This window comes from Euleptes europaea, chromosome 6, assembly GCF_029931775.1.
Source record: "Euleptes europaea isolate rEulEur1 chromosome 6, rEulEur1.hap1, whole genome shotgun sequence".
Lineage (NCBI taxonomy): Eukaryota > Metazoa > Chordata > Lepidosauria > Squamata > Sphaerodactylidae > Euleptes > Euleptes europaea.
In genome coordinates, this window is record NC_079317.1 from 75,561,017 (window position 1) to 75,580,227 (window position 19,211).

At 41.0% G+C, this 19,211-nt stretch overlaps 1 protein-coding gene across 1 annotated transcript in view; it reads left to right on the top strand.

The window, feature by feature from the left end:
• The window catches only part of BBOX1 (gamma-butyrobetaine hydroxylase 1), a 50,335-nt gene that overhangs the window by 12,690 nt on the left and 18,434 nt on the right, over window positions 1–19,211 (top strand). The window contains exon 3 of the mRNA XM_056851477.1: window positions 13,199–13,397. Coding sequence (XP_056707455.1) covers window positions 13,199–13,397 — 199 coding nt within the window. The remainder of the gene's footprint in view (window positions 1–13,198; window positions 13,398–19,211) is intronic.

Here is a 19,211-nt window from a genome sequence, read left to right on the forward strand (position 1 = left end):
TGATGACTTGTTAAGAATATCCTCCTTTGCTGTTGTAATAGAGGGAAGCGTAGAAGTTGGAGTAACAAGGCAGGTGGACGACTTTTTCTCTGGTGACGGTGTTCTATTGGACTGTGGAGTATTCATGGTGGAACTATTTAATAGCTCTGTCCAGTCCATCAGATCATGCTGTGGGGCATCCTTCTGCTTATCCTCTGATGCACTTGCCTTCTCTTGTGCTATTTTTTTAAAAAAGGGGGGTGTGTTGTGACACTACCATTGATGACAACACCCTCCCTTGAAAATCCTCATTATTGAAGGCCCATGCAGAAGAAAATAAGCTGATTCCACAACTGTGGAAATGCAGAGGGAGGGCAGTCATGCAGAAGAGCCTTGTCCAAACCGATACCGATGCTTATGGATTGACTTCCAAGAAAATCAGGAGTAAGTCAAGTGTGCAGAAAAGCCCCCCTCCCCACCATTGGGAATGCCGTTCCAACAGCCCCAATTGCTGGTGGGACTCTTCCCCCCAAGCCATGGAACGGTCATAGGCAGGCAAGCAAGCCAGCTGCCTGGAGGCTGATAAGCAAACCAGCTGCCTGGCAGCCTCCAGCAGAGCTGGCTTCTGACGTCTTGAGGCAGACAGAGGGGAAAGGAGCACCCAAGGATGATATCATCTGGCAGCACCACCTGTCAGAAACCCAGATATGACTGGGGGCCTCAAGCTGGCTGTCTTGAGCGGTAGGAATGGGGGGTGCATATGTCTGAAGTAGAGATATGGTGGCTGAGCAGGAAGAGCTTGTCCTCTGGATGATGCTAGTTAACTGAGTGTTCTGGATATTCTAGCTTTTACAGTAGTACCCTGGACAAATTAGAGTCATGAAATATTTATGGGGACAGTAAGACACACTAGAAAAGAAAGCATACAGCTCGCACTGACAATTGTCACAGGACTTGTACTCAGGCTATGGTGTTGTTGGTCTTTTGTAGGCTTGCTTTTGCAGTGTGAAGGTGTTTTTACAGTCAAGGTAATTTTATCTCAACCAGTTTCCCCCCCATGAGGAATCAAAAGCATTCTCTGCTTTAAAAAAAAAAAGCCCCTTCTCCACTCACACAGAGTGCCTACCACCCTCAACAACCTCTCTTCCACAGGTTCTGAGTTACATGTAAGTCACTTTGCATGTCTCTTTTAAAATCTCTAGAGAACCCTGACAATTTCATACCTCAGGTCCTTTCTCACTCACTCTCAAAGACATCAGCAGACAGGGTGGCCCAGCCCACTTTAACAACAGACCTTTCAGTGAGTTATTGGCGTTGGGGCTCATACACTGTTCCATTCACACATTGCCACCATTTATTCATATCTTATAACATATAGACTGAGATCTTCACTGGTGTGTTTGTGTGATTCTTTCCCTGACATATGAGGCCCAGAGGGTTGAACAAACAAGGAATTAACTTTTATTTATGGCGTGGATGCAACACTGAAGAAAGTAAGGTCGAGGTTACAACATTTTGCTTCCATGGAACTTTTGAACTGTTCCCCTGTTCCAGCATCTTGGATCTTGTGTTACAAATGGACTCTTTTTAGTCAGCTAGCTTTAAGCTGATCTTTGCCTCAGCTTCACTCAATCAGACCTCTTCTTTTTCCTCTCAACTCCCTAGCTGCCAACTCCCAACTGCTCTCTTAACTGCTCTTTTCCAACTGTCTCTCCCCAACATTCCATCAGCTCTCATTGGTCATTCTAGGTGAGGCGGAATCTAACCTGTCCATCACACCCTTTCTTGATGTGACTGTAATATATTGACTCCAGAGAAGACTGGGTGATATGTGCTAGAATAAATTCACTAAAAAAATTACTAAGGTGTTACATTTCTTTTACATTTCTTTTCAAGGATCACACTTTTTTTTCATTTTATGAATATTTTTAAAAATTCAGTAACGTGTCAGTCATGCCACAACTTCTTGAAAATACAAAGTCAACTATAAAGATGGTCTGTGTGGATGGTTTATATTAGGATGTGTGTTTTGTGTTTCTTGGATTCTCCCTCCAACAGGCTTAAGCCAGAGGAATCATACTTGCTAGTTGTGGTTGGAAAATGCAAACCTTGCAAATGTAGGAAATTGTTGTTACTACTTTTGGCAGTCATCTTTTGCTGACTGGATTGTGATGTATACCTGCCATGAAAACACACATGTGAAATAACAGACTTTTTAACAAATCTTGGGTGACTATGGCTTAAGGGGAAGGTAGCAAGGTCGGAAAAGCTTCTGATGTGCTTTCCCAAGGGAAAGTTGTGTCCCTGAGCTGCATTCAATAACTGAATTGGAGACATTTTCTTCTGCCATATCATTTCTGGATTTAAGAACGTTCCAAGGACAAAGTCTAGACACGTAGCTTCAGCTCAGGATTTTTTGTTTGCTTGTGAACTATCCTCTGAACAGATCAGGAGAGGAGAGATATGGGGCTGAGTTCTCAGGAAGTGTTTTACATGAACCGTGCTTTTGGGTCTGAGTTTGGGTGGAACTGAGGAAAGACATTGAGGATTATGGCAGTTGTGCTGCATCCGGACCTCCCAATAAGATGGAGCCTTTAGTCATTCAAAAACTTGCACCTTCTATCTATTGGCCTGGAGTTTGCAATTTGTTGGAACTTTCAAGCTCACAGTTCCGTAACCACATATGTTAACTACACCAGCTTGTGGCTAGCCAGTTTGAACTTCAGACTATGATTCCAAAGATTCCTCCATATTTTATCATTTACTTATGACTAAATTTGACTTTTATAATATAAGGGAAACCTTTCTGTTAAGTACGCCCTTTTTCAAACCAGGGAATGAGTTTTTGGCTTTAAATACACTGATCAAGGCAAAGACAAACTGGCATCCAGTCCTTTTGTTCTTTCTCCTCACCTGCCTTCCATGGGACAAACTCTTGCTACAGCAGGTGGAGAAAAGATAGTAAAGAATGGGTGGAGCCTTTTCTACCACGTTACCAGTGCTTTGAAAGGTAAATGCTGGTTCTTTAGATTCATGCCAAACAGTCCTACTACTTACATCATTCCATTTGCCCATATCTCATTAATTGCTCAACATACATCACATTCCAAAGCTGGATGAAAGGAAGACAAATGGGAAAAAACTAAATTAAGGCAAGCTGAGAATATCAGAGTTCAAAAAAGAAGAGTGGAGAAGAGGGAAGAATTAAAAAAATAGGAGAGAAAGAGGGTTGTACCTCATTTCCTAATTATTTTTTCCATTGTCCAGTAGAACTTTAGGGAGTCATTCTAAATATGCAACATCGACTTCCTGTATCTTGCTGCTAAGGCAATTTTATCTTTTACTAGTTTACTTCCTTTCAGTGGTGAAAAGCTCTCTTGCTCAACAGCTCTCAACATGAACTCCCAGAATTTTTTGAAACAAAGGTTAGCATTCCTAATTGCTCTTTAAACCATCACATTGTCACATCTGAATGCCATCTTTGGTGATGCCATTATCTCTGAGAGTCTTCTTACATGACCTTTCTGGGCATGGTGGCCGCTTATGCTGACAGTAACCTAGCGCTACTGTAGGCAGAAGCAGTCATGGAAGGAATGACAGCAAACACACAACCTTCTCAGCACACCTGTTTGAACAGTATAAACTGGGTATTTATTGTTTGTGTATGAAGTGCCGTCAAGTCACACCTGACTTATGGTGACCCCGTAGGGTTTTCAAAACAAGAGACTAAAAGAGGTGGTTTGCCATCGCCTTTCTCTGCATAGTGACCCTGGAATTCCTGGTGGTCTCCCATCCAAATACTAACCAAGGTCAACCCTGCCTAGCTTCTGAGATCAGATGAGATTGGGTTAGCCTGGGCCACCCAGGTCACGGTGGTTATTTAACAGGGAGTGCTAAAACTCAGTCTATGAAATTCTGCATGCATAGTTAAGTGCTTCCACTCATGCTAGTGTTGAGTTGCCATCAACAGCTGCAGCACCAGGAAAGGTCATGTTGAGAAGACCTCAGTAAGAGTTGCATTTATCGCCTAGCGAAGACAATGCTGCCAAGACTACTATGCCTGCATTTTGTTTGCATTGCTCCCTACCATTTGGGCTAGCACACAAACAAGGACATTTACATGTCTCTTCCAAAACACATTTGATAACAGCAGATTCACAAATAAAGCTCCCTTGTATTAAATCAGACCATTGGTCCATCTCAGTCAGTATTTTCAACTCAGATTGGCAGCTGCTGTCCAAAGTCTCATTCAGAGGTACTAGTGTCACAGGTCAACAGACAAGCCAACAAAGCTTAGCACTGCCAGAGCTGGAATGCAGGACAATAACAAGAAACAGAGAGAAGCAAGGAGGCAGCCAGGGTTCTGGACAGCTTAAGCCCAGTCTGCAGTGGTGTACAAGCTGGTATTGCAGAGCTTTGAACCAACATAGGCTAGATCCCAAATTAGGAGTTTTATAGAGAACTGATAGCCACACCCTTTCTGATTCCAGAGCAGGATTCCTGATACTGCCAAGGTGTAGAGTGCAGTGTTCTCTTTCTGAGTAGGACTGGCTTACAGGATGACCTGTGCTGCCAGGTGTATGCTTCTCTACCTGGTCCAGGCTTCTCAGGCCTGCAGTCTTTCTTTGCTTCTGGAGTCGTGGAGGAGAATGAGGCAGACAGGTCCTCTTAAAGGGTTCCTGATGCAGTACTTCCACTGGATGCATAATGAACCTGCTGTTGTGTGGTGGGCATGGGGTTTCTCTCTGGAGAGTTTGAAGTGTTTAGAGCCTAGGGTGCCACTGGATATCATGGGGAAACTTCTTTGAGGAGTCTTAATCCCCTGTCAAGGCTTGTCCCAAGGCTGGTCCTGACATTATGTCCCAAACATTTCTTGGTGACAAGAAATTAGTAGGGATGGCGTTTTTGTTATGTGTGGGTTTAGTGTGACATGCAGTTGGAAAGGAATATATACCAAGGACATCAGAGTAAAGTAAAAGATACAGTAGCTGCCAAACCCCTAGAAGTGTTAACGATAAATTCTTTGTGATTTTGTGATTCATTTCTTGCTTTTTAATTTGGCCAATTACAGCCTCCTTTCTCCAGCCACGAAAAGGTGAGATGATGCCTTGTAGAAATGCCTAGTTCAATTGATCCTCACAGAATGTACTTGATAATCTATACATATTCAGCTTTTCAAGGGAAGAATAATGGTATCAGCAAGATAATATTCCACAAGGTGCTTATATGTGTAATGATTAGCATGTCTTTATCTGGGGAAATGAATGTTAAAATACAAATGGTTCCATTCTACAGCTCTTACAAAAACCCAATAAGCAATTTTAAGCATACAGTTCTTAGAATCTTCCCTTAGCTATTCTATATGGCAGTAACTAAGAAGAAAATGACAGGAATTATTATAAGTGTATTTTTAAAGTAATCTTGGATAGTATGCTCTGTTTCCCAAAACACAATTTGCATTTTTCTGCATCATCTTTTCGGTGTCAGTATCAGAGATGAGCCTTTGGGATACATGCATGAATAATGGGATCATTTAAATTATTATTATTTTGTTAGGCCTTCTCCTTCTTAAACTGGTCTAACTCTGTGGAAATTCTTGGGTTTTATAAGAACAGCATGATACAATTTGTTCATGATGTGAAAGCTCCCTGAGTTACCTGATAAAACCCTAATCCAGTGCTAGGAAGTGATTTTTTTTTCCTGTCCGTAGTCTACTTTGAAGCAATGCCTGAGCATTAATGAAGGCATTATTGTAATCAGCATACCATAAATAAACAGAAGCAACTGAGATGTAGGCAGAAAACTGTAAGCAAGCTTTAAAGTGCAATCCTAATCAAATTTACTCATTTCTAAGCTCATTTGCATCAATGAACAGAGAAGGGTGTTTAAAGAACAATCCTAAGCAGATTTACTCAGAAGTAAGTCCCATTTTATTAAATGAGACATACTGCCAGGAAAATGTTCTTAGTATTGCAGTCCTAGTTTTGGATAAGTTCAAGTATAAATGTAAAAAAAAAACCCTGAATTTTAAGAAAGTTTGTTATAGCACTGCCATCGACTCGTCAGTTATTCTCCCACACCTTGTTATGAGGAAAGGGCATTATGCGTTTGGCATACATACCTAGTAGAATTGTTTATAACCACAGTCATCCTTTGTGTGGAACCAGTGATATCAGTGCTTCTGAGCTAAAATGAAATGCAACATGCATTTGCAAAACAGTGGCTCAGGTTCTCAGTTACATAAAAGACAAAGTTGGCTAGAAACTGCATTGATTAATAAGTTGCTTTTGCCAATTAGCTTTGTTCAATATGAGGCTGAGAATAAGCTTCTCTTCCAGTCTTCCTGATAAGCCATTTTCTATATTCGTGTGCCCTGCTGTGGTTTTCCTGCTTACTTTCCTAAGCTGAGGAGCAGACCGCAGCCCTTAGTACAAGCTCGACTGTATGTCTGGACAGTCCCTGAGTCATTGTGCTTCTGTTCAACAGTGCTCCAAAACAGTGTTCCAAAACAGTGCCCTGCTGCCTGTGCCACTTGTTGGCTCAAGCCACAGGTTGCTTATCCATGCTCTATGTAGTGTGTAGCCATACACTTTGCTTGGTATCTACTGCTGTATTTGTGAGCTTTTTACAATGTGTAACTAGTGCATACAGCTATACTTACCAAATCAAATTAAGTGGAAACATAGAAAATGACATTTTTAGTGACTTCAAAACTAGTGTCTTTAGTGTCTTCAAAACTAGAGAGTGTGGTGTAGTGGTTAAGAGTGGTGGTTTGGAGTGGTGGAGTGTGATCTGGAGAACTGGGTTTGATTCCCCACTCCTCCACATGAGTGGCAGAGGCTAATCTGGTGAACTGGATTTGTTTGCCCGCTCCTACACAAGAAGCCTGCTGGGTGACCTTGGGCTAGTCACACCCTCTCAGCCCCACCCACCTCACAGGGTGTCAGTCGTGAGGAGGGGAAGGGAAGGTGGTTGTAAGCCGGTTTGATTCTCCCTTAAGCGGCAGAGAAAGTCGGCATATAAAACTCTTCTTCTCCTTCTTCTTGCTGCCGATGCAGACCCACACCCACACCTGTGCACTTCCCCTGCCACCTGTCTGTATGCCTTCCTTGCCTGTTCATTTGCCACCAGCTGTGCTTCCGCCTCCCAACACTGATGGGGAAGTGCATGCAGGTGGTGGGGCTCCTGGTAGCCACAGCAGTGAGCTCCAGCCAGTGCAGTCAGGGAAAGGGCATGAATGTGGTGCAGGCAGCTGCGAGTTCATGTAGTGAAAAGGCTTGTGAGCAGGGGAACAATTGGCAATCAGCGGTGGAACATGCAATCAGTGGTGCCCAGGGCCCTCCAAATCCTGAAACCGCAGCTGGTTATATGCATGGTCTAGCACAGTGATTCCCAACCTGGGGTACGTGTACCCCCAGAGGTATGAACCAGGGCATTTAGGGGTACGTGAAAAAAAATGAATAATGGCGGGAATAAAAATTTGAAATAACAGCAGCTATATTAGTTGCAAACATGTTGGTAATATGAAGGGTACAATTTATAGAAATGAACTGCCAACAGGTACGCAAGTGAAAAAGGGTTGGGAAACACTGGCCTCTGGCACACAGTGAAAGAGCTTAGTTGCTTCTGTTGTACCTGCAACACCTCATCTGCTTTGCAATTATTGTTTTATTGTAGGTAGTTACAATAAACACTTTTTATTTCTTGAATTTGTGAACTCGCTTGACTAAATTGTCATTCCAGAAAGAATGTGTATCATTACATAAGTTGCTGGACCAATTAGGCCCATAAATGGGTTTGTGCTTGCAAATCTTCATGTGGAGAGGAGTGATTCTATACCAGAGCTAAAAACAGTGTGCCCTCTGAGTAAAGAATGAAGCCTGCAGCTAGATTAATGCACTAGATCAGTCTGCCTTTGGTTAGTTCTGTAACCCAAGACTCAAATGGACTGTGTAGATTTGGTTTAAAAGATTGTATCTGTTTACACAATAGGCAGGATTATATACACATTTTAAAAGAGCAAAGTTCTTTCTTGGCAAGTTTCCCACGTGTTACTTTTGAAACTTGTACTCTCTATACATTAAGAGTGGACATTTTCCCCCCTTTTGGCAGATGTTACTGCCTTTTGTGAACCACCAGACAACTGAGCAGATGCATTGTTTCATGGGATGCTGACAGCATGCTGCCACAGCAGTACGAGAGAATTTTCATTTGGAATTTAGTTGTTCAGCTTTGCATATGTTCTGGTGGTATACCACTGAAGCTTTGCTGTGTGGTGGGAAAAATAATGTAGCAACTGCCCTTTGATAGCTTCGTGATCACAAGGCATGTTTAGCGGACAATAGGAACTGATATTATGGGGTTTTTTCATACAATATTTTGGTAAGTCCTTGGATTCGTTGGAAGTTGCCTAAATTAGAAGATCAGAAATGGCAGGCAGGATCAAGTGAAAGACAACTTTTCCACTGCACTACCACTCTGGGAGTGTTCTGATTCATGCTGTCTCAGTTCATACAGGGCAACAGTATGTCCAAACGGATCTGACTAGTGACTTGCACAAACTATGAAACTAGCATTTCTGCAGGTACAGGGATTTCCACTTTGAAGCTCAAAATGCCCTCCCCATTCCTGTTCCTGGGGGTCCCACGTCCCCCAGGAACAGGATTTCAGGAGCATTTCGGGATACTACAGGAAGAGGAAGTAAGAAAGTCATGCTGTGCTGGTGTAAATTGTTATTAAAGAGGCTGTTGGACTGGGTTGAGAGTAATGACATCCTTGGCTGGGAACAGATTGCTTTAGAAGGGGTTGGTCTGTCATGGACCACTGTTTAGTGCTCTCCCATCTAGCCAAGAAATATTCCTCCCCCCAAAATGGCACCCTTTATGCGGGTTTTATGGATCTTAAGGGAGCTTTTGATACCATCCCGAGGGAGAGGCTATGGCTGAAACTATCACATCCTACTATGGATAGGAGGTTACTATGGCTTATTCAGCAATTTCATACTGACCTCACAGCTTAGGTTCGCTGTGGCAACCAAGGAGAACTAACCGAGCCCTTTGAACTGGTCAAGGGAGTTAGACAAGGTTGCCTCCTTGCTTCTCTCTTGTTTAATCTATACCTGAATGATTTGGCAACCAATTTCTCAGAGTTTTGCCACCCCCCAAAGCTTGCAAGTCATCCCACCCTAATTCTACTCTATGCTGACGATGCAGTTCTCCTGTCCCGCACAAGAATTGGTTTGAAAAGGTCTTTGCAAACTTTTTCTGAGTACTGCTCTAGGGAAGGTCTTAAAATAAACCATCATAAATCTAAGATTATGATCTTCACTAAGAGGAGAAAAATGCCTCTTTTTCACTGGGTATTAGATGGCTTTGAGGTTGACCAAGTCAAGGAGTTTATTTACCTAGGCATTCTGTTTTCCTATAACCTAAATTGGAATGCCCATCAAAAAGCAGTGTCCAACAAAATTAAACCTGGGGTTGGTGCTATTGTCAACTTTTTTCACACCAAAGGTGGCAAATATATTCCAGGGGCTATTCAGGTTTTTAACCTGAAAATTACCCCAATTATCCTCTTTGGTGTTGTCATCTGGATAACAGTCATCAATGAATCTATAGATCATCCACTGCTTCAGTTCTTACGAAAACTCCTAAATGCCCCTCGATGTGTTGCTGGCGTTACTCTTCGTTCCGAGTTTGGCCAAATGTCACTTGAAGCTAGGGCATGGTGGGCCGCCTTTAAACTACACCTTAAACTGTGCTTTAGCACTGAGAGGTTCCTAGCTTCTCTGAAGCATGACCCTTTTAGATCCTCATGGTAAAAAATCTTAGATGAAAAACTGTCGTGGTTGGGCTTCTCGCAGGATATGTTAACAGATCTTGAGAAAACTGAAGCTTTTACCAAAATTAAAAAGCACATTAAAGAGCTCGATTATAACAGCACTACTTTTCGTGCTCGTCGCGTCTGTTCATCCCAGTTCTTCGGAATACCCCCTCCACATGGTCTGCCTGCCTATACATATTATCTATTAAGCAAGGACATGTTGGATATAATAGCTGGCTAAATCTCCTGTTACCACACAGTATTTCAACACACAGCCACAAAAATTCCTTTTGTTATTTTTATAAATATTTTTCTTATGCTCACATAGACAAGTACTTCCAGTTCACAGAGTCATCATTATAAACAAAGTAACCTTGTAATATTACAACTAACACAAGTTTATCAAATAACTATAAAGAGACAGGATCGAATTACTGTTCATCAGAGTCACACAAGTCTCTACAGCAACACATTCACTTGCTGCGATCCTCTGTGTTGTGTAAGCACTGGGCTCCTCCGTAGTCAGCTGATGGCGGCTGACCAATAATGTCTCTTTCTCTCTTTCTCAAGGCTGTATCGTTGTCCGTGTGCAGCAAGCACCGTGATAAAAATCACAGCCAGAGGTTATGTCAACAATATGACAAGCCACCGGTTTAAGCTTTGTTTCGCTGGTGATTGCTTCATCAGATTAATAATTTCTACATCTAAAACACAACATTACAATTATACAACATCACAGTTATGAAAATATTTCTAAACATTAAAATTTAATTTCATATTATAATTCCTTATTAATCTTACCCGACCACCATTTTGTGGTTCACACATCCCAATCTGTCAGCCTTGTAGGCACCTATAACTGCTAACAAGCATATACCTTATTATAAGGATCACAGAGTAAGCACCAGGTGCCTTCATTCAGTTTTTCAGTATCAGGTAAGTATTCTGAAAAACTTATCACTCTTACTTTAAAGGGCTCCTAATAATTTATACAATCCTAGTGTTCTTGTGCAATACAGCTAATGTTTGGTATCTTTTATTTCAGATACAGCAATAACTCATGATCTATTCCTTCAATGATCTTGATAGTTCCTCTGCTGCCCTTTTAAAGTTCTTATCCTCAGTAGAATTTTTTTTTAACCTAACAAATTGGTTTTAAGGCAAACTATTCTTAAGATGTGAGGGGTGGAATGAACCATGTGCATGTAATTTAACAGGAGGCGCGATTTATCCATATGTTCAACTCTGTTCACCCTTTTGGATTAAACTCTTCCCTAGACCTTACCTGTTTTTTATATTTTTTTATAATTTGGAATAGATCATGAGTTATTGCTGTATCTGAAATAAAAGATACCAAACATTAGCTGTATTGCACAAGAACACAATCCTAGTATAAATTATTAGGAGCCCTTTATAGTAAGAGTGATAGGTTTTTCAGAATACTTACCTGATATTGAAAAACTGAATGTAGGCACCTGGTGCTTACTCTGTGATCCTTATAATAAGGTATAAGCTTGTTAGTAATCATATGTCTTCTCTAGACCTTATCTGTTTTATAATTTGGTATAGATTATAAGTAATTGCTGTATCTGAGAAAAAATATATCAAACATTAACTGTATTGCACAAAAATACTAGAATTGTATAAATGTTTAGGAGCCTTATATAGTAAGAGTGATAAGTTTTTCAGAATACTTACCTGATATTGAAAAACTGAATGTAAGCACCTGGTACTTACTCTGTGATCCTTATAATAAGGTATATGCTTGTTAGCAGTTATAGGTGCCTACAAGGCTGACAGATTGGGATGTGTGAACCACAAAATGGTGGTCGGGTAAGATTAATAAGGAATTATAATATGAAATTAAATTTTAATGTTTAGAAATATTTTCATAACTGTGATGTATAATTGTAATGTTGTGTTTTAGATGTAGAAATTATTAATCTGATGAAGCAATCACCAGCGAAACAAAGCTTAAACCGGTGGCTTGTCATATCTGGCTGTGATTTTTACCACGGTGCTCGCTGCACACGGACAACGATACAGCCTTGAGAAAGAGAGAAAGAGACATTATTGGTCAGCCGCCATCAGCTGACTATGGAGGAGCCCAGTGCTTATACAACACAGAGGATCGCAGCAAGTGAATGTGTTGCTGTAGAGGCTTGTGTGACTCTGATGAACAGTAATTCGATCCTGTCTCTTTATAGTTATTTGATAAGCTTGTGTTAGTTGTGATATTACAAGGTTACTTTGTTTATAATGATGATTCTGTGAACTGAAAGTACTTATTTATAAAAATAACAAAAGGAATTTTTGTGTCAGTATACATATTATCTGACAACTCCTCGTCTCTGTAGAGCTTTTTGCCTGGCTAGATTGAATGCTAACCCTTCTATGGTAATGCAGGGCAGAGTTCTGAATATACCATACTCAGACAGGATCTGCCCTTGCTCTTCTGGCTCTATTGACTCATTAGCCCATGCCCTTTTGGAATGCCGCTTTTACGAGGAACTTCAATCGCACTATATTTCCCCCCTTTTAATATACAAATCCAGTGCCTCTGTGACTGACATAATACCTTTTTTACTAAGCGATAGGGACCCCAAGGCTACATTGTCAGTGGCAAGATTTGTTTCAATCCTTATATCCTTCCAACACTAGATATATGCTGCTCAAGATCAATTGATCAAGGAGCTTCTAAGGGATAAAAGGAAAAAGGTGTAAATTGTTGCCAGTATGGAACCGCTAGTCTGGATGCTTGTCTTGATCCAAGCCTGTGTGTCCACCCAGGAGCATGTGGTTGAATTGTCTGTTACATGCGGTGTGGAAGACAAATTGATATGGAAAGCATTCCCTAAAAGTGAGAAACCAGAATATAAAATAGACCACAATGAGGAGGAAGGAGAATAAAATGTTTGAACAGCTTGAGGCCTGCAAGATAGGAAGGGAAAAAAAATCCATCATACCTTAGACATGGGGTATAAAATGCATAAAATGTGTTTTATTTGTTAGTATAAGGCAGGATTAGGTGTAGTTCATATTCTCCTGGAATGTCATTTTTATAAGAATCTAAGATCAAGATATATTATTCCTCTTATAACAGATCAGACTAGTGACTCTGTGTCTAATACCCTATTTATTAAGTGACAGTGATCCTAAGGTTACATTGGCAGTGGCAAAATTTATCTCAGTCCTTATATCCCTTAAACAATAGATTTAGAATTATGCTGCTCAAGATTTATGAATCAAAGAGCTTCTAAGGAAGGAAAGGAAACAAAATAAATTCCCCAGTTTCTTAAGTATATTTTGTTCAAAAGGTCCATGGATTGACTTTGGTTCTTAATACTGAAATAAATAAAATTTTGGCTTTGATTTGTTTATTATTTAATTTTTGCAGAACATCAGTATTGGGGTTCTGATCTACAACTCCCAACTATGACTTTTGAAGAGGTTTTATACTGTGATGAAAGTGCATACAAGTGGTTGGTCACCCTTAAAAAGGTGGGAATTGTGCTGCTTACAGGAGCTGCTAGTAGCCAGGGAGAGCTGCTTAAACTTGGACAACGGATTGGTTTCCTTCGCCTCACATTTTATGGGTAAGTTACAGCTTTTCAGGACTCTGTCCCTTGGCAGCTATGTTATACATTTTGCTTTTTGCCATTTGAATATGCAACAGCTTTGTTGGGTAGAGGGGTATTTATTAACACGAATACAGAATTTTCTTCATATTAATAAGAGCATTCTGTGGATAGGAGGAGATATGGCTAGGGATGTGTATTTGGATATATCCAGTCTGAACATATATATTTTCTGGATATATTTGGGTCTGTAGATGGTATCTGGGATTTTCCAGGACACCAGAAAATGGGTCCCCAAAAAATCGTGGAAATGTTTGGGAAGAGCCATGAGTATTGAGAGCCAGCATTTTATTGTTTTTCTGGCTCTATCACATTCTTTTATTTTTTTCTATTTCTTCTTTTTCCTCTGTTTTTGTTGCTGATGCCAACATCATTTTGGTTTTCTTTTTATTCACTGTATATCCAGAGAAGGTTCCAAATCTATATATCAAAGAAGTTTTTGGTTTCGGTACTGATATAATGACGTCATCTGTGTAGCTTTTCATTTTATACTCTTCTTGTCAACTTTTATTCTGCAAATCCTCTTATCTTGCCTAATTTTTGTAGCTAACATCTCCATTCCTAGAATACATAAAATAGGTGATATTGGGACTTGCCATATCCCTTTTGCTATATCAATCTTCTCTGTCATAATCCCATTTATTAGAATTCTTGCTTGCTGTTTAGTATAAATACTTTGGATCCAATTCAAAAATTCTGTTCCACAGTTCATATTTTGAAGTACTGTCGCAAGGAATGACCAAGATATATTGTCAAAAGCTTTTTCTGTGTCTAAAAACATAAACACGGTTTTTCTCTTTTTCTTCTCACATATTCTATTGAATTTATTACATATTACGTTGTCTTTCATGTATCTTCGAGGCACAAATTCTGTCTGATCATCATGAATTAGTTTTGATACACATTTTCTTAGTCTTTCTGTCATGATAGTTGGAAAGATTTTATAATCCACATTTAACAACGAAATCGGTATGTGCTGTTGGGTCATTTCCTTCTTTATATATTAATGATGTATGCACTTCTTGCCACATAGGTGGGATATTTCTCCTCTCTTGTATTTCATTCATTACCTGTTGTAGAGCTATTGCTAGAATTTCTTAAAAGCATTTTGTAATACGTTGCAGTCAGTCCATCAGGTCAAGGTGTTTTATCCTTTTTCATTTTTATAGCATAATTAATTTCTTGTAGCGTTATTGTTTGGTTTTAAATTCACCTATTTTTAAATTGGTTTTGTTAGTCTTGCAGCATTGTATTCTTCATGCAAGTTGGTTAGTTTTAAATTGGTTTTGTTGGTTTTGCAACATTGTATTCTTCATGCAAGTTGTTTTGTGACAGGTTTGAAGGTTTCAGTGGATTCTCAGGTTTGACCATTGCCTATGATTCTTGGGTTATACATTGGCACAGATTCTCTGATTTTACATTTGCTCAGCTTGTAACCATGTTCATATTCAGTTTTGCTTGGATGATTCTCGGGTTTGAAGTGGGGTTGGATTCTTGGGTTGTATATTTGTTGTGTTAGGCTGGCCACATTGTCCCAAGGTTCTGCCAGGATTGCCTGGTTCTGCATTGGTTCATTGGGTGTGTTGGTTCTGCTTTGAGAAGCTTTTGGCTAGGGGTTATTTTGCTTTCTCTTGTGTCTCTGGCTATTCTTTGCCCTGCAGAAAGCATAGAATTACCCACACACATATACACATAGCAAGCAATGGAGGATGGCTGGGGGCACCTTGTTCAGAGGCACATAAAATAGGACCTCTTGGTCCAATTCACTTGAAATTTAGAGGTTATTTAAAGAACATCCACTAACAGCTCCACGACAATTTTGGTGCAATTTGTCAAAAAACAGCCCCTTCAGCCCTCCAGAAATATTCCCTATAGGAATAATGGAGCCAAATAATGTGAGGATCTCTCCACACACACACACCCCAAAAAAATCTGGATCCGAATACCAAACCAGTATTTGGAACCTGGAAAACCAGGAATACCAATTTTTTCGACTCCCAAATATCCGGATCTGAAAAATGCCATTTTTTTTCCAAACTGCACATCTCTAGGTATTGCATGGGAAAATAATGTGCCAGTTGAGAGAAAGAAAAAATAATACTTCGCCTACAGGCTTCTGTGCAGTCCCACATTGGGACTGTGCACACGCAGGCCTGCCTCCAGGAAGATTCCATAGTTTCTAAAGGCTAGAATAGAGGGCGCCGCACTCTCCGCACATGTGCCCATTTTCCTGCTGAAACGGAGCCCTCTAGTGGGCTGTGCCCCCCTATTCCCTCAGTTCTTTCTCTGCCGCCGTTGGGAAAGGACCTCTCTAGCTTCGCTAGTTTCTTCACTAATTTTTGGTGACGTATACGTTCCTTATAGCTCTATTAAGTGTCTAAAATGTTGTCCACTGACACCGCAGTTTTTAAAAAGTGTCAGAAATGCAACGCTAAAATGCCGAAATTGGACAATCACAGTCTGTGTGTTTATTGCCTGGGTGAAACTCATAACCTGGCATCCTGTCGAATTTGTCTTCTGTTTACGCCCAGAGCTAGAAATGCCAGGGCTGATAAGCTTAAGTCTTGGCTATATGAAAAGGCTTTATTGTGCTCAAAGACACCGGTTGGTTCCATGACTGTGGATCCAGTCCCCACGGATTGGAAGCGACGGTCTGACTCATCTGAGTCCAAGGCTCAGAAGAAGAGCTCCTCCAAACCGGGTGGCAAGAAAGCCACGTGCAAGACAAAGCACTTGGAGAAGTCTGCCAAATCCACTAAAACCTCTAAACCCGCAACTGTGGTCTCTTCAGTTCCAAGCAACATGGATCCCATTGTTTTGGAGAACCTGGCCACTCCACCTCCTCCTCGAACTCCTTCACCTCATTTGGGGTCAGAGTCCCCTGGTTCCCATGTGGTTTTCCCGGAGTTCTCCATGTCTGACTTGTAGTTGGCAAAATATATGTTCTTACCTCCTTCTATGCCTTTGGCTCCAACCCAGCCTTCTACTTCAGCACAGGCACTTGGATCCATGCCAACTCAACAGCCCTCGGGTCCACATCCTTGGTGGCCCCAGCAGTGGCCTATGCAGAATCCTGCTCATTGGAACCCTTATTTTATGCCATGGTTCCCACCTACTTTTCATCAATAGTTGGCACCATGGCCGGTGCTGTTCCAGTCCCAAGGGCATCCTCCGGTTCCAGGTCCAGCTGGAGAGTCTCAATTTTCTTCTTACGGCAGTGGATCGGACTCTGATAAAGATTCAGCCCAGTGCCGCTCTGATGTTGGTTCCGAGGCTCCCTCAGATCCATCCCCTGATGAGACCTTCAGTGGTATTCTGCCTGGCTCACCTAATGAGGATGTTTGGGGCTTTACTGAACAAATGCTGCGTATGGCTAAATCCTTAGAGATTGACATTACTTCATCTGCTACTAAGCCTAAGGAGAAAATTTTGGCGCCAATCTATTCTGAGGCTCCTTTGACAGTTTCTCTGCCAGTTTTGTCAGACTTTATGGACAATGCTAAAAGAGTTAGGGAGAATCCCTCCACTTGTTCATCCGCTTCATGGAAAGTAGAGAACATTTACAAGATTCAACCGTCTGAATGTTAGAGTATTGCAATACATGAGTACTCAACCTTTTCAAGCTTGCAGATACCTTTGGAATTCTAACACAGGGTGGTGGGGGCAACTACAAAATGGCTGCCACAGGAGGTGGAGCCAGTCACAAAATGTCATGGTCATTTATATGAAACCCAGACTAGTTTGGTATTCTCATGATGATGCACTTATTCTAAGAAAGCAGTGTGTCATGTGAAAGTGGCTTAATACATTACCCCCTCTCCCCAGTCAGTGATGTCATGTGACTCAGCAGGCTTACCATGTTGTTTGGTAGCCTAGGCCTATACCAAGGGTGTCAAACATAAGGCCCATGGGTCAGATCCGGCCCCTTGAGAGCTCTTATCTGGCTCGCAAGCCAACTGAGGCAGCCACCACCACCCCACTCTTGATCTGGCTAATAAGGCATGGCCCGGCCCAACCAAGTGGCACTGTCATATCCGGCACTTGTAACAATTGAGTTCAACACCCATGGCCTATGCAGTCTGATGTACCCCACTTGCCAAGCTACTAATCCTTGTGTTATCTCCCATAATCTTTCCTGCTGTGTCTTCTTCTGCCTGTGCTTCCTGAGAATTATGTAAACATGAGGTTTTGGGCAACCAGGATGACTCCCTCTCTCCAGGTCTTGCATAAATCCCAAGGTTGCCCTGACTTGTTGCAAAACAAATGCTTGGACAACCATTGTGAAAACATACACTGGAATTCTCATGATTGATTATCTTATGTAATTTGGAAAGTGGAGGAGGGGCTAAGGAAAATAACATCCCATATTTAACTGTTACCATCTGTAACTACACCATATCTGTCACTTTTCCTTAACTTGAAAAGCTACAAAAAGGACGTCCAGGGGCTTCCAGCCAAAGAAGACCCCTAATGTTTTCCCCTTTTGGCTAGGATAATAAGAGTTCCAGCAGAACGTCCGTCTTATTTTGAGCCCTGCAGCCCAAAAGTTAACTAACTGGGAAATAAGAAGTGCATCTTCTCCTTTGTCTGAAACAACTTGAAATAAATAGAAGGAAAAAATATATTCAGAATCTTGGCTTGGAAGAGCCACATTCTTTCCACATTAGAACACAGAAGCAGCAATGATTTACTTGCCTCTGATAAACCTTTTTTTATACAAGGCCACATGTGAGTTGCATTGGCACATGCAGCATTGACTGAACAAACAATGGTGAAGACGGGGGAAATATCCCCATCCATTGGTTCTTTCTGAGACTGAGAATAAAGAAGAGCCTTCAGTATCATTAGTCAGTTGCTTGCTAATTAAGAGAGCTGTAGGGAATGTTTCAGCCAAGTAATAAGTGAATGGTAGGAGGAAAACAAAATAAACCCCAAAACCCATCATGCTATGCTGAAATTGGCAGCAACAAAAATTAAAATTTGGGAAGCTGCCACTTTGGAAAGCTATAGAAAAACTCCTCAAATTAGTCCTTGATGTGCTCTTTCATGTCATTTCTACAGTGAATTTATATTATGAATTATGTTAGCAATTTGTAGAAAGGACACTATCAACACCACAAACTTTCCAGCCCTGACCAAACAATCCTGTTTAAAGGGGGTAAAAATTCCATAAGTTAAAAAAAAAAGAATTGCCTACATGAATGTGTACAGTTGAGGTGGATCTATGCAGTTATAATGACATTTTACAAACCTTAGTTGCAAGATTGGTTAAAACCAAGATTTTGATTTCTGAACATATGATGAAACCAGATACTATGTATAAATATTAAGCTGCTGGCTGACTACTGTTGTTTTAGGCTAGTAGCCTGGAATAGTGGGCTAATGTTTCCTCTGGGGGAGCTTGTTGTTAGCACATGGATTCCTGATCGATGGGACATGGGCATTTCTGTGTGGACACAACATCTTGAATGCTTCTTCATAGAAAAGGTACTTGCCTCACCTTGGAAACCTTTCCATTCTGCTGATTGTACACAAGGGCTTCACATACACCGCATAGCCCATGCTGCTCCTGTGCCAGCCCCTCAGCCATATGGAAACTCTGTTGGCTGAAAAGCAATAAAACTGTGGTGGACAAATTATCATATGGAAGTATTCTAAATGGGTTCAATTCAACACTTGTGGCCAATTTTGGTGTCTCTCCAACATTAATGCTTCCTTGTGCCTACTGTCATTGTGCTTCTCTCCCTGTTTTTCAACAGTTTTCTGTCTTTC